The sequence below is a fragment of the Phoca vitulina genome, unplaced genomic scaffold (genome assembly GCF_004348235.1).
Source record: "Phoca vitulina isolate PV1807 unplaced genomic scaffold, GSC_HSeal_1.0 scaffold64, whole genome shotgun sequence".
Lineage (NCBI taxonomy): Eukaryota > Metazoa > Chordata > Mammalia > Carnivora > Phocidae > Phoca > Phoca vitulina.
The window spans coordinates 3,701,358-3,724,247 of NW_022589767.1; the positions used below are offsets into that span (position 1 = coordinate 3,701,358).

Consider the following 22,890-nt stretch of genomic DNA (forward strand, 5'->3'; position numbering starts at 1 on the left):
CTGCAAAGAGATGCCAGTCTTTTCCTATAACGTTATTGCTTTTTATTTACTGTGCGCTTGTTGATTTACATGGGAGTTAGGAACACTAAACCAGCATAGGATTTTTACATGGTTTGTTTCTGCTGAGTTTAGAGACTTGGAAGCATCATTTGACTCTGGCAAAAAGACAATTCCAGAAAAGTGTTTAAGACCTTCCTTTTGTTCCTGGCCCTGAGTTAGAGAGGGACATGTGCTTATAAAGAAAGTAGAGTTTCAACCCCTTGGTAACCATAAAAGAACAGAAACTATGGTGCACGTGTAAGTCCTGTGCCGTGTACAGATTCACTAGAAAATGACAAATCAGAACAACCTCCCTCCAGGAATGTCTCCACTTCCAAGAGATATCACAGGAGTTCTCTTAAAGGCGCCATTCAGTGACATGTGTTGTGGGTGTATGGGACTACACGGTATGAACGTGTAGAAGAAGATTGGATGGGTAGTGAGAGAGTGTAGACAATTTAAAAGAAAGGATAAGGAGAGTAAATGAGATTTCAAGGAACAAAATGGAGAGGTGTGTGTGTGTGTGTGTGTGCGTGTGTGTAAGTCCTGGCGATCCTGTTATTTGGTGTCTCTGAGGTTTGAGTTGCCCTTTTTTTATTTCATGTAAATACTTAGTAGTATGCAGAAGTATCAGGGAGAGATCAGAGTTCCACCTTTGGAGTCTTTTCTTCTGATTCATGATTTTCTCTCTGAAAAACATCATGACACTGTTATTTAGATTTGAAGCCCACGCTTGGTTTTGAGCTCTGAGATTAGCAAACTGAACTATTTAATGCCTCCTGGAAGTCCTAAATCCATCCTTAATTTTTATCTCATGAACTCTTATATATAGGAATTTGGGTTTTTTCCCATTAATAATGTCAACAGAACAGTAAAGCCCCAAATTCAGCTCCTTTGAATATGCAAGATGTTTCCAAAGATGCATGTGTAGTTCTATTCTCACGACTCTACCCTAGCAAGCATCCCGATCCTCTCCACCTTTTATCTTCATGTACTTTTGCTCTTAATCAAATCCAGTAGAGCTCAAAGAATTTTTATTCAACAGGAAGTAAGAGGACACAGAGAGGAAAACTCAACTTGCTATACCTGGAATCTCCCACTTACCAGCCGTTTTCCTTTGAGGAATCCGTCACAAAAGTTTTGCACATGCTCCACAGAAACTTCTGCGATGGCCAGTGTATCCCACGCCTCATCTAGAGTCCGGTAAATTGCCAAAGCCGGCAGTTGAGACTCCTTTAGTTTGAAAAATGAGATCACCTTCCCATTGGCCTTCACACCACTGTCCACCAGAATAAAAAGAATCTGCAGTTGGAGAGGTTTGAGAGGGAAAAAAAAAATCTATCTGAAGACCACAGGAGGAAGAGACACCTCATGATTGTTGCAGTTTACACTGATTGAACTTGCGGTCTGTACCCTATAATTTAATGAATTTCTTCTTATTTTTCTCGGCTTTGGTATTTTATCCCTTTGATCAGGTTTATTTAATTTTAAGAACACAGAATTGGAAGCAGCTTTAGTGATTAGCTAAATACTTAAGTGTAGCCTAATGGTTAAAAGCAGATAATACATTTTAAATTTTGTTTCTGGTACTCTCTAGTTGTGTGCCTTTGGCACATTACTTAGCCTCTCTGAGACTCAGTATTCTCACTGGCAAAATAGGCTTTTGTTGGGGGAGATTAAATGAGACGATCCATTTAATATGTCCAGTATGGTTTTTAGCATATGGTAGGTGCTTGATAAATGTCATCTATTTGATATTATTAAATCAAACCTTCTACCCAAAGTAGAAACCTTTAGAATGTTCTTGTTAGAGGATCATTTACATTCAGAAACACTGAAAACTTCCAGTGTTAGGGAAACAGCCACCAGAAAGCCAGCTTATGTTACCACCAGACAGTTGTCAACATTGGAAAGGTATAGTTTAGGGACGCCTGGGTGGCTGGCTCAGTCGGTTAAGCGTCTGCCGTCTGCTCAGGTCATGATCCCAGAGTCCTGGGATCGAGTCCTGCATCGGGCTCCCTGCTCAGTGGGGAGCCTGCTTCTCCCTCTTCCTGTCATTCCCCCTGCTTGTGCTTTGTTCTCTCTCTCTGACAAATAAATAAATAAAATCTTTAAAAAAAAAACGAAAAGAGAAAAGGTCTAGCTTAATGCAGTAGCCTTGAAGTGGTTGAAGATTTATTATTTCAGTGATACCAAACAGAGCTGCACAAGGTAGAGAAGGAACAGAAATATTTATTAGACATCTAGTAGGCACCAGGTACGTGATAGGTGCTTTATATGAGCAATAAGTCCTGAGTCTAAAACTTTAAGAGGTTATGGCAAAGAATAAATACATTGTGACTAATAGGGGAGTTTTACTTTCAGCATCTTTGGGTCTCCATTTTTCTCTCCACTTCTCAATGCAGGAACAAAAAAATAGACTCCCCGCCAAGGGAAAATATGGTTATATAGGTCTTTAACACTATAAAATAGATCTTTAATTTTAAATCAGAGTAATGTGACTCATTATGTCCCAGTTCTCACTTTGTTATCTCTTAACCATACCCACTTTCCTTATTTATCTAATCTCTCTGGACCCATCTCCCCTTTTTTAGTGCCCTCTGTCCTGGTACTGAGTAGTCAGAAGGGTATCTCCCATTACAGACTTACCTTTCCCTGGAAGAGCTTGGCTGCCTTCCGGTATCTGTGCAGGCTTCCTTCATACTCTGGGGAGGCCTTGTTCATCATCAGTAGAAGATGAACCTGGATCACACTATTAAATAGGCCAATCGCTTTCTGGCAAATTGAAGTGTATTATAGTAGAATGAAAGAGACAAGGAAAAAAAAAAAAAAAGAAACATTAGTGGCAACCCAGTAAATAAGTAGGCTGAAATATAAATGAGAGCTGTCCATCCATAACACAAATGGTAACTAGTATCCGTAACAACTGGGATATTGCAGAAATGATGGAGCGTGACTTCCAAGGTTACCTCATCTATGACATGGTGGCTTCTACCTTGTTCTCTCTTCTCTCACTCACTCTAGGGAAAGCCAGTCCCAGTGTAGGACATCAAGCAGCCTTACGAAGAGATTTACACAGCACAATGCCGGCATTAACTTACCAGCTATGTGAAGTGGATCCTCTAGCTCCAGTCAAACCTGCAGATGACTGCCTCTCTGACCAAGGATGGCAAGAGCCTCCAGATCAGAAGCCCCTAGCCTAGCCACTCCCAAATTGTTAGCCCACAGAAACTGGGGGAGAGAATCAATTTTTACTGTTCTAAGCTGATACATTTGGGGCAATCTGTTATATACCGATGGACAATGAATACACCATGTAACATATCAGTTACTTTTTTCAGTTCCTCTTCCTGTCCCAAGAGCAGTCAGATACACTTTTGAATGCTTATCATGTACGGGGCACTGTTTCCAGGTCTTTACATATAATTAATTGAAGCCTCAAAGTTTCAGTTTTATCAATGAGGAAACTGAGGCACAAACTCTCCCAAAGTCACGTAAGGGGCAGACTGGGAGTCACACCAGGCAGTCAGGCTCCAGGGTCCAGACTCTCAACCATCACGAGGTACTGCTGGATGCATAGCTCATCGCAAAGCCCCATCTAAACGGACTCTGCCGGAAGCTGTCTACCTCAAACCTCGGCAATAAGATAAGCTCTTCAGGAGACCAGAAGCATGGGCTCTTTATTTGCTGATGAGAGAGGGTGATTTCCCATGAAGTTGTCGGTGATGGAGGGGAGTGGGACAGCCGTGAGCCAGGGTGAGGAGAGGAGAGAGCGTGAGACTATGGTACTGGTTCAATTCATTTCCTTTTCCTGAAAGAGTGCTCTAAGTGTCTCTGTTTTAAACAAATCCCATTCCTTTTCACTTCTCCCTCCTAAATACAGAAAGCGCTGCTGTAAAACTAGCATGTGTGTAGGAAGAGAAGAGTACAGAGGTTTAATGAACCATCAAGGCAGAGTCCCAGGATGGTGGGAAGGGCAGCAGCTAGGTAGACTTCTGGAAGCTACACACTTCTCTGGAGAGATTCTCCAGCTCTATCGGCCAACACATTGGCAATGAGGGTTCAATGAGTTCTTTCCCAAGACTTTCTCCCTGGAGTTTAAAGCCAGCTCTTGGATTTTAAATTTGGGAGATTGGATGTTCAACAACCATCTCTTGTTTTACTAAATCCTGCTACTTAAATGTAAAGCATGCATCCATCTTCCCATAGCAGAGATGGAGAATGATTTTTGGGAAGTCAAGAAATCAAAGCTAAGGAGTCAAAAGGTACAGCTGTCTTAGCAGAAGGGATTGGACATATCAGAAGTGATTAATTTAATCTTAATAGACACAGCCTGATTTTTCACCTTGAAGCCAAATATTAAGTGTGTGTGTTAAAACTATACAGTCGAGGGGGGGTGGTGCTTGGGTGGTGCAGTCAGTTGAGTTTTTGGCTTTTCGTTTTAACTCAGGTCATGATCTCAGGGCTGTGAGATCAAGCAAGCCCTGCATCGGGCTCCGTGCTCAGCGCAGAGTCTGCTTAAGACTCTCTCTCCCTCTCTCTTTGCTTCTGCTTCCCTGTAAAATAAATAAATAAATCTTTAAAAAAATAGTATAACCTGACCTAATATGTGGTTGTGGGTTTCTGCCTCCTCGTTGTCACTGTGCAAGCTTCTGCGTCAACAGCAGGTGAGAAATATCTACAATAGTGGGTGGGGGCCGGTCTCCAAATGCGAAAAATATCACTTTGGGGAAATGAAAAAGGCTGCAATAAAAGTTGGACTTGCTTCTCTAAAGAAATTCTTACCTAATTTCTTCTTGATGTGATTTGCCTTCACTACTAATGTGGAACTTAAAAACAGTGTCAGTATTTTGTAAGAAAAGAGACTAAGAACTCAGGAAGACCAGTCCTTGCCCCTACCTTCGTTCGCCTGCAGAACTCCAGGATCCCGGGGCCATTAACCCAGGGACCCTCAGATCATCGTTTCTGCTCCCACATGCACTCCTGACCTCTACAGACATAATCATGAGAAGGATGACAGTCTAGGAGAAAAAAATGCCTGTTTGAGTATTGCTGCCAACACCCCTGGGGTGCATGTGTTTGGAATCTTAGCAAAAGTTGAAATGGAGTCACCACTCCATGAAGACAAACGCGGTGTGAGAGGTGGACAGGAATTTAGTCAACAGGAAAAGAGGTGTTTCCTATTGAAGGCTGTGTGGGGCTATGGAAAAACCACCGGATTCAGTCAGACAGACAAGTCATAAAAAAAAAAACAAAAAACAGGGACAAGTGCAAAGGGCTGTGCCTGGAGCTCAAATTGCTAGTCCTATGGCCTTGAGGAAGTTAGTCCACTTTTCTGAACTCTCTTTTCTTCTCCTGCAAAATGGAAATAGACAATATGAACTAATGTATCAGCAGTTAAACTTCCTGCCTTCCACTATGCCTTTCCTGCTTACTATGGGATCCCGAATAAGTCACTTGGATCTTAAATGTACTCCTCTATAAAATGGGCATGATAATTTTCTCTCTCCTACCTCAAAATATCAGTGTGAAGATTAAAAGAGAAAATGGGTGTGAAGTGGCTTTGTGAATTCTAAAAATTGAGATGTGCATCTCAAGTCGTATTATTAGAGAATGGTACAGCATTTCTGAACTGAGGAAGTCCCTGGAAATTAATACTCTATCACTTTACGATCTGCATCAGCGAAAATAAAAGAAAGGGCATAGAAGGTACTTGTAGAAGCTGTAGAGTGTTAGAAGGACAGAAGATTATCAGAATAGTTGGATCATCACCTTCACCTGAAGACAAACCTAGAAAGAAAGCTGACCACCGTGAGAGTCTAGGGATGAGGAGGGGGTGCCGGACCAGGAATTGTTAGTTACTGGTCCACAAGGAGGTAGGGAGAGGTTTTAAAAGCTTGTATAGAAATTTTACATTGCTGTAACATCCAAATATGTGATCAGTGGGCCTTATTTTTTAATATTCCATTTGTCTATTATTTACTTTCATTGTATTTTGCAAAAGTATTGGTCATGAATGCTTTTGGAAAAAAATGGACCTTCAGCAGAGATTGCGATTTTGTTTGAAAAGTGTGGTCTAGAGGGTTGCTCAGATCAGTTGCCTTTAGTGAACCCTCTCAGGCAGCAAAACTCAGAAGTTTTTGATTCAGTCATCTTGACTTTGCATTCAGGCTCTCTTTCTTACTAGTCGTCTGATGGGTATTTAAGTTTTCTCTTTCTTTCTTTCTTTCTTTCTTTCTTTCTTTCTTTCTTTCTTTCTTTCTTTCTTTTTTCTTTCTTTCTTTCTTTCTTTTTCTTTCTTCTTTCTTTCTTTCTTAAAAAAGATTTATTTATTTATTTGAGAGAGAGAGAAAGCACAAGTGGGAGGGGCAGAGAGAGAGGGAGAGAGAATCCCGAGTAGACTCCATGCTGAGTGCAGAGCTGGATGTGGGGCACAATCCCATAACCCATGAGATCACAACCAAGAGCAGGATACTCAACGGACTGAGCCATCCAGGCGCCCCCTGGTGGTGTTTAAGTTTTATAACTCGGTTTCTTTGTTGAATAGGGACAAGTCTATCAAATGTAAAGGGTTGTAGTAAGGATAGCAACATAAACAACAATAATGACAGCTACTGTTATTACTGGTCAAAGGATTAGAACTTCTAGAGGAAGAAATCTCTGCTATGGAGACAAGTACCCTCTCTGACACAGGAACTTAAAAGGGTCTAGAGACAAGGGCTATTGTTTACCACAGGGTTGTACTCTGTCACCAAGTGGAGGCTGTTGATCTCAATGAAACGGCTTAATTTGGTGGCATCAATGCTTTCAGTGTCTTTGCTCTCTAAATCCAGTTTTTCGTTATCCACCTGGGTAACACAAAAAGGATAGAGTTGTCACTGTTCTGTTTTTATTTATTCATTGGTAAATGTTTCTGGACTATCTACCACATGTCAGGCGCTGACTAAAGCTCAAAAGACATAAAGGTAAATAGGAAATATTCTCTGCTTTCAAAGAACACTGTCCTGTGGGATACAAAAAAGGGAACAGAAATGTCATCACAGGGGAATCATAGGCCCATATGTCACCTAAAGGAAGAACAGAAATCTTCCAGGAAGAAGCAACACTTAAAAAGTAGCTAAAACTAGGTCCGGTGAATGAGGGTGGGGAGGGAGTTGTAAATTAAAAAACAGTATTTGCAAAAGGCAAAAAGATGTGAGATGCCATGTTCTGGAAGCTGCAGTTAGTTTGCTATGACCGTAACAGTAGAGGTTAAGTGTGAGTAGGAGAGAGACAAGGTTAGTGGCGTAGGCTGGGGCAAACTTCCAAAGGGCCTTGAAGCCGAGGTAAATAGATTAAAGTCTAACCTGAAGGCAAGAGGATCATTTGCATAATCAGATTTATGTATGTATGTACCCTTTTAACGGGAAATAATACGCACATATGGAGAAAAGCACGAAATGGAAAATGTAAAACTCAGTTTTTAAAAATTATTACAGGGCAAACAACCTGGTGGAACCACCGTTTGCGTAAAGACAGAATATTGCCAGAACCCTGGAGGCCCTCTGTCTTCCCTTCTAAGCCATAATCTGTTTTGTTTTTTTTTTTTTCTGGCCAAAGGTGACCATTTCCTGACTTTTATGGTGAACATTTTCAATCCTTCCTTTATAGCTTTGCCACTTACGGATGCATCTTTTGATCCTGTGGTTCAGTTTTCTTTCTTAAAACTTGATATAAGTGGAAACCAACAGTGTATTTTTGGTATGTGTATCTCATTTTGTTTAGGAGTCATCTGTGTTCCTGCATGCCCCTGAGGTTTTTCATCTTCTTTGCTATATAATGTTCCATTGTATAAATATGCAACATGTATTTATTCACTTACTACTGATGGATATTAGGCTGTTTCCAGTTTCTGATTATTAAAATAATACTTCAGTGAACACTCTTGTTCATGGTAACTATCTGTTGACTATATACCTTGGATTGGGATTTTTGATTAGAGAGCATTCGTGTTTTCAACTAACAAAAAATGCCAAGCTATTTTCTAAAGTAGATAATAATTTATGCTTGCACCCATATTGTTTGAAAGCCCCGTTGCTCCACATCCTTGCCAACACTTGCTATTAATCAGCCTTTCTAATTGTATTCATTTTGGTGAATATGGGGTGGTGTCTTACTGTGTGTGTTTTTAAAAGATTTTATTTATTTATTTGAGAGAGAGAGCAAGCGAGCGAGAGAAAGCGTGAGTAGGGGGAAGGGGCAGAGGCAGAGGGAGAAGCAGACTCCTGGCTGAGCAGGCAGCCCAACTCGACGCTCGATCCCAGGACCCTTGAGATCATGACCGGAGCCAAAGTAGACACTTTACTGACTGAGCCACCCAGGCGCCCCTTATTGTGGTTTACATTGCATTTCCCTGAGTAACCACTTGTATGTCCTCTTCATTTGCCTATTTTTCTATTGAGTGTCTATCTTTTTCTTGCTGGTTTGAAGATACTTTTTATATCTTCTATATACGGGTCCTTTGTTGCTTCTATATTGCCTTATCTTCCCTCACTGGGACCTTCCCTTTTATTGGTTATTGCTCATAAACAGAAGGTGATTTCAATGTAGTTGAGGTTATCAATCATTTCCCTTATAGCTGGTGTGTGTTTTTGTTTTGTTTTATTTAAAAATCTTTGACTACCCAAGGTCATGAAGATATTCTCTTATATTATCTTCTAGAAACATTACTATTCTATTTTTCACAATAGATTGGAAATCTACCTGGAACTCATTTTTCTCACTTTAAAATGGATGCTTAGATCTTGATTTTTATCCTTTTCTAAAATATACATTAAGATCTACACATTTCCCCCTTACAGGGCTATAAATGCATCCATAAATTTTATGTGTAGATTTTTTATCATTCAGTCCAAAATGTTTTCCAATTTCTGTTCTTATTTCTTCTCTAACCTATTGGCTATTTAGAAGTGTGTTTCTTAATTTAATCTTGTTATTAATTTCTAGCTTAATTTCTACATTTTATTTATATCACTTGTCAACTTCTAGATATGTTATATGTGTCCTTAAAATTATGTATATTCAGCAGTTTTCAAATACAGTATTCTGTATATACTAACAGCTCACTTGGTTAATTTCATAGTTCGAATTTTCTATATTCTTATTGATTTATTTAACCAGTTTATTCTATCAAGGGAGTAGTACTAAAATCTCCCACCGTGATTGTGAATTTAACCATTTTTTTCTTACAATTCTGTCAGTTTCTGCTTACATGTTCTCAGGCCATTTATTAGATGAATGCAAATTTAGAATTGTTACATCTTCTGGCCAAATTGAAATATGTATCATTATAAAGCATCATTCTTTATCTCTTGTTGCCTAAAAGACTACTTTGTCTGACATCAATATGCTTATATCAGCTTTCTTTTGGAAGTATTTGCATGGTATAGCTCTATCCTTTTATTTCTTTTTCTTTAGGTAGGAATTCCTTTTTTTAAAAAAATTTTATTTAAATTTTAGTTAGTTAATATACAGTGCAATATTGGTTTCAGGAGTAGAATTCAGTGATTCATCAGTTACATACAATATCCAGAGCTCATCACAAGTCCCTCCTTAATACCCATCACCCATTTAGCCCATCTCCCACCTCCCTCCCTCCATCAACCCTCAGTTTGTTCTCTATCATTAAAAGGCTCTTATGGTTTGTTTTCCTCTCTCTCTCTCTTTTTTTTCCCTTCCCCCCTTCCCATATGTTCATCCGTTTTATTTCTTAAATTCCACATGAGTGTAATCATATGGTTTGTCTTTCTCTGACTGACTTACTTCGCTTAGCATAATACACTCTAGCTCCATCCATGTCATTGCAAATGGCAAGATCTCATTCTTTTTGTTTTAACATTTTACTTATTGATTTGTCAGAGGGAGAGAGAGGGAGAGAGAGAGAGAGAACATACAAGCAGGGGGAGTGGCAGGCAGAGGGAGAAGCAGGCTTCCTGCTGAGCAAGGAGCTCGATTTGGGACTCAATCCCAGGACCCTGGGATCATGGCCTGTGCTGAAGGCAGACGCTTAACCGACTGAGCCACCCAGGCATCCTAAGATTTCATTCTTTTTGATAGCTGAGTAATATTCCATTGTATATATACACCACTTCTTCTTTATCCAGTCATCAGCCCATGGACATTGGGGCTCTCTCCATAGTTTGGCTATTGTTGACAATGCTGCTATAAACATCAGGGTGCATGTGCCCCTTCAAGTCTGTAGTTTTGCATCTTTTGGGTAAATACCTATTAGCGCAATTGCTGGATCATGGGGTTTATCCCTTTATTTTTAACCTATCTTTATATTTTACATGTGTCCCTGTGTTTTAAAATGATCAGGAAACAAACTGAGGGTTGCTGGAGTGGTGGGGGGTGGGAGGGATGGGATGACTGGGTGATAGACATTGGGGAGGGTATGTGCTATGGTGAGCACTGTGAATTGTGTAAGACTGCTGAATCACAGACCTGCACTCCTGAAACAAATAATACATTATAGTTAAAAAAAAAAAAAAGAAGACAGTAGGAAGGGAAAAATGAAGGGGGGGACTCGGAGGGGGAGATGAACCATGAGAGACTCTGGACTCTGAGAAACAAACTGAGGGTTCTAGAGGGGAGGTGGGTGGAGGGATGGGTTAGCCTGGTGATGGGTATTAAAGAGGGCACTGGGTGTTATACACAATGAATCATGGAACACTCCCTCAAAAACTAATGATGTAATGTATGGTGATTAACATAACATAATAAAATAAAATTTTAAAAAATGATATGTCTTTTGTAAAAAGCACAGAGTTGTATTTTTTAATCCAGTCCTTTCTCTTTGTCTTTTTTTTTTTTTTGCTCTCTTTGTCTTTTGATTGCATTATTTTATATAATGTAACCATGAATACATTTAATCCCATATGCATTTCCTATTGGTTCTGCCTGTTCCAAATATCCACTTTCTTTCATTTCTGGACTACTTTGAATTGATTGAGCACTTTATATTATTCCTTCTTCCCCTTGATTGGCTTAGAAGTTACATGTGCTATAGTCATTCTCTTGAGGAGTACCAGCATGCATTATACAACATGCATTCTTTAGTCATCCGAATCTAATTTTAACTGTCAATTTTGTCTCTTCTTGGACTATGCAGACATTAGAACATTCTAGTAGTTTTCCTCCTTCCGACTCCATTCCCTTACCCCACAGTGAAGACTTACAAAGGTGATTATTATTGTGTATTTTAATTCTAAATCTCACAAAGTGTTATTATTATTGTCATATAGTCAATATACATTTACACTTCCGCACATTCTCATATTTTATTTTCTTTTTGTTTCTTCCTGTACTTTTGAGCTTCCATCTGCGATGTTTTGCCTTCTGCCTAGAGAACAACTTTTAGTGTGAGTAAGATCTGTTGGGTGCCATGCTTAAAATATCGTCATTTCTGCTTTATTTTTGAAGGCTATTTTTGTTGGAGGTAGAATTCTAAGTTGACAGTTAATTTTCTTTCAGTTTTTGCAAGATATAATTCTTCATATGTGGTATTCTTTCTACTGAGAAGTCATCTGTGAAACTTAGTATTACCCCTTTGAGATTACTTTGAGGGTAATCTCTTTTCTCTGATTTAAAATTTTCCTCTTTTTCTCTGAGTTTCAGCTATTATAATATGGCATGGCTAAGGGTAGATTATATATATGATACATATATATATATAATTATGTATGTGTAGAGGTATATGTGTGTCTGCATATATGCATGGACATTATATATATAATATATAATTTATATATTCATATATGACCATCTTAATCCAGTTTCAGTGATTAAGATGATTTAAATGTGTTGCAGCTTAGGGTACTGCTTTTTAGGGTCCAAAGTGGGGCAAAGGGTGTTTTACTAAATCTACCTCCTACTTCTGTTTCTGGGCCCTGAATTTCAACATTTACTTTTCTGGCTCCTTGAGGGTCTTAAAAAAGCTAGTAAACTTCTTAGCCTCTTGACTGCTTCAAGAACTGGCAGGAAAAGCTTCCCAGACAAAGAACAGTCCCAATGCAGCATTTTCTTTCTGGGTTTTCATCTTTTCTAGATCTTAGTCTAGACATTTCTCCTTCTTCTTCTTGTTCTCCAAAGCCTCCCTGCCCCTTTTTCTGCTTGCCTGGCTTTTAAAATAAGTTGGTTTTGGTGGAAGGGTTATCTAGTTACCTAGTCCATTATACCACATTTGCATTTTAGAACTACCTTTCCACCATACTCAGATATATTAGAGCATAAGACTTCATACTGTCCATCATTGTTCCAGAGTTTTCCATTCCTCTCCCCCAATCTATTCATGCCCATAAAGGCACCAGATCATGCTTCTATCACCCATAGCAACTATGCCTACAGACAAATGTTAGCTCCTGAGGAGTTCTGTTTCCTAAAATAGTTTGAGATCCTTGGGCCACCAACCTGTGGACATCTCAACCTCTTCCCTTATATCTGCTATCTCATATAGGTCCTACCCATTGCGCTGGATCAGAACCATCATTTTGGCCCCAAGATACTTTCTCCCAGTCTACCCAGCAAAGTCAGAGGTAAGTCTCATTTTAGTTTATGCAGGAGGGAATTCAGGCAAAGATAAATTGAAGTCACTAAACTACAGGAATCCGAGATTGTTCGTTATTGTCATTCCCATGATGAGTCCCGTTGCCTATTTTTCTCCTCTTTTGTTCAAGGTGGTCTCCCATCGGGTTAGTTAAAAGCAATATGCACCTTTAAGAAGCCCAATGCACTCGATGGTTAATAATATTAATTCTGGGTATACCCAGTCATTCTCTTATAGTACCTTTGCGAATGAATTATTTGAGCGCCTGCTGTGTGTGAGGCACTGAGGTACAGCGGGGCTTGACATTCGCTCAGATAGCAAGTCAATCACTTTATGACTGTTCTTCACAACTCAAATTTATAAAACAAATAAATGCTGAGGTGCAAAAAAATGTATTTCAAAATAAGAATTTTGGGAAAAAAATCGTCAAAACCATAGGATATTTTAAAAAATGTGAACTCCCTTCGTATACTTAATTGTTTTAATATTCACAAAGTTCTGAGCAGAAGGCTTGGGGCAGAAATAGCAAAGCAAGAGAAAAAGTCTTCCTAGGGGGGAGTCCTGGCCCGGCCCCTCCTATCCTCCTGCAGGGGTCAGTAAGAGTCCCCAGAGAAAGAGAAGGAGCACACAGTCTCTTTGCGGCTGCTTTGCCAGATGGCATGTCTCCTTCACACTTAAGGCTTTGCTAATTGCAAACATCAAAATCATCATTATTATAATCACAACCGGGGCCCTTTTAATATTTCATGTGTCTAAATACTTCACGATTATTTGGCTAGGAACCGGCAGGCCTGGTGGCGTGCCTCAGCTAACAGAGCTGTGCTGTGGCCAGGAACCCCTCCCTCCCTGCTCTTTTCCAGGCAGTCCCTCACCACTTCCCAGAACAGGGAGAACAGGAAGCGCCCGTTCCTCCAGGTGTTTCTGGACTTCAGGAATGCACTATATTGGAGGCAGAGGATGTTAAGGGGTGATAACATTCTCTAAGTAGCAAAGAGTTTTAATAAAAACCGCTCTCCTGAAGTCTTTCCAGTTTGTAGTGCTGCTTCTTTTTTTTTTTTTTTTTTTTTTTTGGAGAAAATCACTTTATTCTAATTAACTCACAAATGAGAACTTCTTTTAACGCAACATGGCAGATTAGTTCCGCGGGTCTTAAACGAATAAGCTCTGGAACATTCATGTGTTCAAACAACATTTGAACGGGAAATCTCCCTTCTTTCGGGAATTATTTGCATAATGCACTGGACAGAAAATCCGACCCTGAAACCAAGAGTTGGGGAAAAATTGTTTTTATATATTTTCCAGTTTTTGGAAAGAATTTTACTTGAGATATCATATTCTTTTTCTCCCCAAGAAAAGAGGCACCAGAAGGAAAAGAGAAACAGTAAACCAGAAGGGTTGCCACCTTAAAATATAATTTTGAGCCTTCCCAAGGGTATTTGAAGTGGATTTTTTTATGTTTTAGACACTGTGCCATACCAACAGATTAGTTTTTTCCTGTTCATTAGTAATTCAGCAATATTCTTCTGAATTCTTATGTGTTTCTCTAATTAAGAACCAAGTTTTTTATGAAATGTATTAAAGTTGTCCTGGTTTACACCACAGTTATAGTATTAAATGTCTTGAATAGCACTGAGAAATCATCTGTGAAACAAAAACCCTCATGTTCCTGCGTTTGTTTTTATAAACCTCTTAGCTCGCCATATATTTGGTAAATACATACTTTAGAAAAAAATACTTAATAATTGGACAGATCTCACTTCTTGCATTTATTAGCTTATTTTTATGCACTAGTTCCTTTTGATTCTCTTTGTTTGGCAAGGTGCATTTCTTATAATAAGAATCCAGCACATAACTGTCCAAAGAATGAAAGAATGCCTTCACTGTGTTTCCATTACTATCCCGCTGGGTCAAAATTAGGCTAATTATATTTCTTAAAATAGAGGTGATTGAGGAAACCCAAAGCAGGATAAACATTCAAATAATATCTGAAATTCCATTTTAGAACAGGCTCATGGTTTATTCAACCCAGGATTACATCTCCATTAGGGCAACAGCGGGAATGTTGTCAGAGAGGGTGGAGGGTCTGCCTGCAAGTCACACTCACAAAAGACAAGCTGTCACACACACCAAACAGGTTGTCATACACAACTTATTATTGTTTCACTGACTTAAGTTCTTTCTGATCACATTTATAGAGTTGGCCTGCACTCTTTCTGGAGAGTGCTGTGTTCCATGAATATAGCACTTGCTGGCTTCGTATTGCTCTAACATTTTAAAGCATCTAGTAATGTCAACTCATTACAGTCTTACTGTTTTTCCACTTACCACTATTCCAGCTTGTCTCTAAATATGTTCTTACAATTGAAAATTCTCTATGTCTACATTCTGAGATTTCTTTGCCAAAATATGTAATGCCTAGATTAAATCTTGAGAAGTAATCCTAGGGGTTAAGTAGTTCCAGGGGGATAGAGAAATGATTTAGGAGAAGGTTTAATTTTAAGTGGGCTTGAGGATGAGGAGCCTGATAGAATCTAGGAGTAAAAACAAAGGTTTTCGTCAGGCTTAAGTACTTCAGAAAGTCACTATAGTATCATAGAAATGGCATGTTTTGGAGACAGCAATTCTGGGTATGAATCAGATGTCTGTTTATTCCACAGTTGTGAGACTATATAGAGTAGGGAGCTTTAGTGTCCTTATTGATAATGCAGGGATAATAATAATAATAATTATTTCATCAGATTCTCTTGAGAATTAGATGGTAGAACCCTGAGAAACACCTAGCGTAACATCTATCATAACACAAAACAAACAGAATGGGCTATACATTTAAGATGAAGGTAGGTACCCAAAATTTCACAACAGGTTCACTTTTCCCAATTTAAAAAAGAATAGTCTTGGTTGATGTTCTTCTAAAAAAAAAAAAAAAAGTCATCCCAAACTCCTAAATAATAATTCTATTAAAATATGGACTAAACTTTTGAAAGTAGAAACTGAGACAAATATGTTTATCTCAAAGCTGGTGCAGCATAGGTTGAACCTCTCCCAGACCTGCCCATGGAGCAGGGCAGGAACCGGTATGTTTGTTTTTGGTATGGTACATCAATAATCTCATCCGCAAGGTTCCCAGGAGTTCATTTAGAGTAGGTCTTGCCACTGTGGTAAACAAAAAACAGATGCTAAAGAAGCGTGAACAGCCCTGGCAAGTCATCAACAGGGCTTTATAAAGAATACACTGTAAGCCAGGCTCATGCACCCATTAGAGGTCAGAAAGCCTGTAGACACATTGGAAGGAACAGCTCTAGTTTTTCTTCCCCACGTGTGTATCTTGGTAGACTTATTTATTTGTTTGTTTGTTTATTTAATTTATAAAATTTTTTTAGTACTAAGACTTTTAAATCAGGCCTTTGTGAGATTTATAAACACCGAACTGGGAAAAGAAGGACTTGTGGACGTGTAGCTGATTAGCATTTTTTCTATGGAAGGGTTACTCCCAGTGGTTCAGCAGTCACGTGAAAGGCATTAGAATAACCTTCCATACCTGTCTTACCAAAGCTTTTCACAGAAGAGCTCGGTTTAATCCTATTTCACGATGGTGACAATAACAACCTGCAGCTGCTGTCCAGGTGGGCAAAGGATTAGGGACTCAGATGTACTCTGGGACGTGAGTCAATTTCTCAAGCACTTCTGAGTGTCTTAGTGACCAGAGGCATATTGTGGAGCTTTGGAATACAAACGTGCGTAAGTCGTGGTTCCTGCCCTTGAATAGCTCATGGTCTAATGTCATATTAGGTGAGACAGACACAGAGATATATGACACGCACTATAAAGTGGTAAATGTAAATAGAGATATGGAAGTACAGAGGCATAGGTAGGCCAGTTTGAAGATTCCATGGAGGCTTTGTGAAGGATACAGTGCCTCAACTGACTCACTGGGATAGGAGGAGGTCGCTGGGTGAGGCTAAGTGACAGGGGCCATTGAAGGTGGTGGCATTCTAGGCAGGGGCCTGTGTGAAGTCATGGAATTGTATTATCACACTGTGTAGCAAGAGAGTAAAGCCTACCGTGGGAATGTGCTAGAAAAGGGACTAGAGAAGCAGGTAGTGGCCAGGCCATAAAAGACTATATGTACCATTAAATACCTTGGTTTTTATCTTGTAAGAAAAGGAGAATATTGAGGTGTTTTTAAGAAGGGAACATCATGGTCAACTTTCCATTTTAAATACATCATTGTGATAACAATCTAGAATTTGGATATGAAGTAGCAAAGGGAGACTAATTAAGAAGCTATTGAAATGGTTTATGCCAAAGATGCTAAGGGCCTAAATGAGGAATGAAGTCGAAAGAGTGAAGGGGAATATAGATTCAATCAGATCTGAGGTAGAATTGGCAAAAATTAGACTAAATGAACAGAGCCATTCAATAAAAGTGTTTTAGAGGAAAGAGTATAATTTAGCAGGTGCAGATGATAAATTCAGCTTTGAACATGTGAGGACTGTAACGCTTAATGAAACTATCCCAAATAATTATATACAGCAAGCATTTGAATCATGAGAGAGGTCCAGGCTAGAGATAAAACATTTCAGATCCTCAGTGGACACATAATAGTCAAACAAAAAGAATTGTATTACCTGAGGAAAACACATTCATTCATTCATTGATTCACTCAACAAACACTTAATGACACTTTTTTAGGCTCTGTAATTGAAGGAGTGAACAAAATAGTCTCTGCTTCTATGGAACGCAAATTCTATAACCCAGATTGGGAAGAGCATTGGGGTCAGGAAACAGTGTACATGGAGGCAGAAAACATCTCAAGGAGACTAAGAAAAGAAGAAGACCAGAAGTAGGCTCTTAGGAGTTAAGGAAAGAAAGAATCCTAAAGAGACCGTCAACAAAGTCAAATATGGCAGACATGTTCACTTAAATAAGACCTAAAGTGTGTTCACTGGGTTTGGAAATGTGGAAGCCAGGCTGACCTGCAGGAAAGCAGTTTTAATGGAGTGTGGGGCATAGATTAGATAACAGGGTATTTAAGAGCTTGAAGAAAATTGGAGGCACTGAATATAAAATACATTTAAAAGAGATTTGGGTGAGAAGTGAAATATATAGGATGGAGGCTAGAGGGGGAAGGACATTTAGTGCAGAAATCTTGAAAACTTATCTTTTGTCCCGATTTTGCATTTCCAATAGATTCTATAACATCTTTATCTTGATATTCCACAAATAATACAAACTTAACAACTAACTAAAGCATCAGAAATCCCTATTTTTGTATATGCCCTCACTATTCGTTCATACCCTGGCTTTAAACTTTGCCTACTTTCCAGAAATTTTATGTTTAGTCGTCAGCAGGACCTGCCTTTTCTTCGCTTTCTTTCTTTTTTTATAATTTTTTTTAAAAAAGATTTTATTTATTTATTTGAAAGAGAAAGAGTGTGTGCATGAGCGGGGGAAGGTGGGAGGAGGAGGGAGAGGAAGAGAAGGGTGGAAGAGGGAGGAGGAGGGGGAAGAGAAGGAGGGAGGAGGAGGGAGGGACAGAGGGAGAGGGAGATGCTGACTTCCCACTGAGCAGGGAGCCTGATGCAGGACGTGATCCCAGGGCCCCGAGATCATGACCTGAGCCTAAGGCAGGCGTTTAACCGACTGAGCCACCCAGGCGCCCCTTTTCTTCACTTTCTTTTATCCCCTCTCTATTGCAGACCCCTCTCTGCTACAGACCCTTAGTACATGGTTGATTTTGTCAGCCTAACAAAAGTGCTCTCTACTCTTGTGTTTTTGCTTAACAATCCACCCTAGTCATCACTGCCAAAATCATCTTGCTAAAACACATTCCTATTCATGTTACTCCCGGATCTAAAGGCTTTAAGGGCTTTGCAGTGCCAACCAAGTTAAATGCAAACCCACTAACCTGGTATTCAAATTTCTCCATAATGTGGTTTTAAGCAAACTTCTCTTATAGTTATTTTCTCTAAACATGTACCCTGAGATCCAGTCAAATTGGATTGATCACTGTTTCCTAAGTTTGATATTATTCCCATCTTGGACATGAATTCTCCTCTACTTTGTCCAAATTTTCTCTCTCCTTTAAATCCCAGTTCAGTTGTCTCCTTCATCATTTTTTTTTTTTTCCAGAATCCCTACATTGCATTTATCCTTTTAATGACTATCATACTTTATCTATAGTGACGCTCTTTGCATTGTAGATACTTATAAACTATATTTACATCCTTGACTATATTTTAAGACCTATGAGAGCAGAGAACATATTTAACATGTTTTTATTATCAGTATCTTGCAGAGGGCACAGTGGTTGTTTAATACATGTTTGGTAAATGTAAGTGAACTCCCAAGGATATAAAAATATAAAATTTTGGAGCTCAAAATGACCTTAGCGATGATACGGTCAAATTCTTTTATTTTACAGATGAAGGAATTGAAGCTAAAAAATGTCCAGGGACTTGCACAACTCACGTGGCTGGTCAGTGACAAAGCTGTGCTGCAATCCTACCTCTTGATGCTCAGTCCAATTCTCTCTCCATCTCATGACAGCACCTGTTTGGGAAGCTTGAGCGGAGCCACCATCTTTGTCATCATTGTCCCTGACTCCTCTGTCCCTGGCACCATCATTAGTGTTAAAGGCATAGAGCCCTTTCCAGGCTCACAAGTTCATGAATCTATAACCTAAGGAAAAACTGGAAGAAGGCTCGAGAAGCCCACCCAACTTACCAGGCGAAAGAGGGAAATGGTATTCCCAGTGATATTGTAGTGCGCCAGAACCTCAGAATCAGTGCTGATTCCAAATGACACATCTTGGAATTTTTGCACCATACTATGGAATAGGGACACTGCTGGTATTTCTAAATCCTGAAAACAAGAGGAGAAAAAAAAATCCACAGGGATTATGTTAGAGAGGAGAAACATAGACAGAGAATAGGGAATAGAAATGTGCTCACTCATATAAAAAAAATCATAGACTTGATTTATTGTCAGGTGAAACAACATTTACCTCTAAGAATGCAGGCTAAATTTGCGGTGGGATTGTTGAATTTTCCAGGCGGGGTGGGCTAATAGGTAACTACAGAATTGTAGCTCAGCCTGAAACTCCTGTCTGGCCTTATCATAAAGCTTGTAGTTTATTAGCAGAGAGGGGCCTCCAAATCAGAGAGGCCTGCAGAGTTGGGCTGCACTGTCACCGATCCACCCGAAGAGGCAAATGTTTTGGGAACAATTTGTGGAGGAAAGAAGAAATGCAAAAATAAGAAATAGGTGCTGTCCAAGAGCCAAAGAGGAAAAAAAAAAAAAAAAAGAATAAAGGAAATTAAAATGGAAGCTTAGAAGTTTTATGAGCAAAGGTTTGTGCAGGATGTGGAAGAACGGTCTTCTTTTCCTGCATTAAACCTGAGGTATTGCCCGTGAAGATACTGTTCCTGTGTTGTTCCAACTCTAGAACCCAGGCCTGCAGGAGGGGGCAGGGAAGCCACGTCTAAATTAAGATTCCAGTCCTTCCATAACAAGCTGCCATCATTTTCCCTGCTGTCACAGGACCTTTGCCCAGAGCAGCTCCAGGCAATAAACAGGAGGGAGCATGGCCTTTTCTGACATCTTTCTGGGCCGGAGGGGGAGAAGTGCAAAAAGAAAAGAAACTGACTAGCCTTGCCTCTGGGGTCAAGCAGAGGGAGTGGGTATCTTGCTCCTTGGAAAGGGTGTGTGGAGTTCATTCGGAGCTAAGAACAATTGCTAATCTAGGCTTCCCCCTTTTTGATTCTCCTTAGCGTGGAATTACTCATGGATCAAATGATGGACGGCATCTGGTGGCTGCTTGAGTTATTGCAAATGCCTCCATTCCCACTTTCATTGCCTTCCTGAGGGTGGCTGTTGCGGTCTCCAGCTCAGATTTCTCATCACGGAGAAATGGGCTCCCCTGTCTTCCTTCCCCACTTGCATCTCATTGCAGCCATTTCCAGCTGTGTACACAGAATCGCCAGGGTGGTGGCGAGTAGTAACTAATTAATGGAAATGGATAAGAAGGTCTGCAATAAGAGCAGGGGCTTGATCTGTGAGAATAATCAGATGTTACCTTCAAAGAAAGAAAAAATGCTGGAGTGGTGCCCTTTCATGTATGATTGCTTTCATTAGCCAGGCAGCCAATCTGGAAGATGGCAGCTAACACCTTCAATGTTCAAAAGGTCATCCTTTTTCAACATTTCAGAACAAATGAAGAGCTAGAAGGATGAGGGACTACCTATTTGGTAAGGCTTTAGACCGAGATTAGCCATTGGCTACTGTGTTTCCTGGATGATAGAAGTTGAGTTTATTCTGGCCCCTGCCTCCGCAGTCCCGATATGGACTTAAGATTCAAAGCATTCCTAGATGAGGAGCCTCAGAACTCTTGAAGCAAGTGTGAGAAAGATATAATTCAGAGACTGGGAATGTCTTGAAATTGAGAGGTCTCGACTGAGAAGCTGAAAGCAGACTCTGTGCCCTTTGACTTCTAGTGCAGTATCATCTGGCCAGCAGGTGACTGTCATGGCTGCTCTGAGCTAAGATGTTCCTGGTTCTTTGGGGGAACAGAAACGGGGTACCTGGACAAACCTGGAAGAAACCTATGACAGCCACCTCAGCAGCAGCAATGAATTCCACGGTCGCTGGGACATCTGTGAGTGACACAGTTTTCTGGGAAGCAGCAGAACCATCTAGAGAGTGAGAGAGAGAGAAAGAAGGAGAAAATGTTGGGGTATAAAGTGGAGGGGAGGAGTTCTAAATGCTGAGGGCCTCTCTACTTTTTCTCTATATACTATGGCCAAAGAGATCACGGTCTCTAGGGGCACTGTCATCATCCCAAGGCCTTATTATTTTACTAACATATGGAGGGTGACTCCACCTTATGGTTTCACTCTGAAGGACGACGCTAGACTTCTCTTTTCTCCACTGGGCAACTCAGGTCTTTATCCATTTTCCATTTCCTGAAAATGTTCTCTGTTTGGAGGAAAAGTACTTAGAGCATTCCCATGTTCCCTTCCCTTCCCCTAACAACAATGGTCACCCAAGTGCTTTTTTCTTTTACCTGATGATTCCTGAACTTCTGCAGCAACTTCTGGGGACAGTCGCCATGTGAAAAGAAATAATAGAAACAGGAGTCTGGATTGGTCAGCTTCCATTGTTCTTTTCCTGCTCCTTCTCCAAGCCCTGGACTTTGTGTTTTGGGAGACCGAGTCAGGGCAGCCCGCTCCTGGTAAATGGCTGTGGTGTTGTTAGTGTTCTGGGAACTGGGCAGCTGGCTCTATGGGAACCTTCAACTTCTGAGATAAGAGACCACATTCCATGACAGGATCTCAGAACATAACCAACCAGAAGAAAGTGGAGGCTGTTCATTTGGATTAAAAAAAAAAAAAAAAAAAAAAAAGGAAATATTCTTTGCAGGTATTGATCTAAGCACTAGGGATGCAAAAGGTAAGTATGATCTGATCCAGCCTTCCCCAGCTTGGATTGTTAGTGTGAGATGGACAAATAGGTCATTTAAATATAAAACAGGACGTGATAAAAAATTGAGACACTCATAGGGTACTATGAGAATACAGACTTAAGGACATTTAGGACAGTGGTAGGGTTCAGTGAAGGTTTTCTTCCTGCAGCAGATGCCTAAGCAGAATCCTCTGTAAATAGGATGTCATCAGGTAACAAAGGTGGAAAGGGAGTTTCATACAAAGAGCGAAACACGGAGATGCAAATGTAATGTGTGAGAGAATTATTAGTAATTGAAATTAGGCCAGATTGTAAGGGGCATTATACAATAAGTGTAGGATCTTATTCTCTAGGTGATGGGATTACATTGAAAAATCATAAGCAGGTAAGAGGCAGTGTCTGATTTGGCCCACAGGTGCCCTCAGAAATCCAAGACGGGGGGCGCCTGGGTGGCTCAGTCGTTAAGCGTCTGCCTTCGGCTCAGGTCATGGTCTCAGGGTCCTGGGATCCAGCCCCGCATCGGGCTCCCTGCTCTGCGGAAAGCCTGCTTCTCCCTCTCCCACTCCCCCTGCTTGTGTTCCCTCTCTCGCTGTGTCTCTCTCTGTCAAATAAATAAATAAAATCTTTAAAAAAAAAAAAAAAGAAATCCAAGACAGGATTCCCATAGGCAGTGAAATATAGAGGTCTCCAGCTCAGGAGAAAGTTCCATGTGGTACTACTATAAAGTAAAATAACTCAAGATTTCTAATACTCATATTCTGAATATCCGTTGCTCATTGCCCTGGAACAGGGAGACCAAACTCTTC

The 22,890-nt window shown here is 40.1% G+C and overlaps 1 protein-coding gene across 1 annotated transcript; it reads right to left on the bottom strand.

Moving 5' to 3' along the window:
• Positions 1-680: 680 nt before the first annotated feature.
• On the bottom strand, positions 681-21,780 carry ERP27 (endoplasmic reticulum protein 27). Its single transcript, XM_032391700.1, has 7 exons — positions 21,687-21,780; positions 21,215-21,315; positions 19,349-19,486; positions 6,771-6,887; positions 2,689-2,814; positions 1,144-1,341; positions 681-728 (listed from the first exon to the last, which is right to left on the bottom strand). Exons 1-7 carry the CDS (start codon positions 21,778-21,780, stop codon positions 681-683), a joined length of 822 nt encoding a protein of 273 aa, XP_032247591.1.
• Positions 21,781-22,890: the final 1,110 nt, after the last annotated feature.

Bases quoted from the DNA above. Each gene is read 5' to 3' on its own strand.
- ERP27 (XM_032391700.1), bottom strand. From the start codon at position 21,780: ATGGAAGCTGACCAATCCAGACTCCTGTTTCTATTATTTCTTTTCACA. The intron at 1,342-2,688 runs GTAAGTCTGTAA...CTCCAACTGCAG, and splicing joins CCAAGCTCTTCCAGGGAAAG to ATTCTTTTTATTCTGGTGGA. The intron at 729-1,143 runs GTAAGTGGGAGA...GATGTTTTTCAG, and splicing joins TCCTCAAAGGAAAACGGCTG to AGAGAAAATCATGAATCAGA.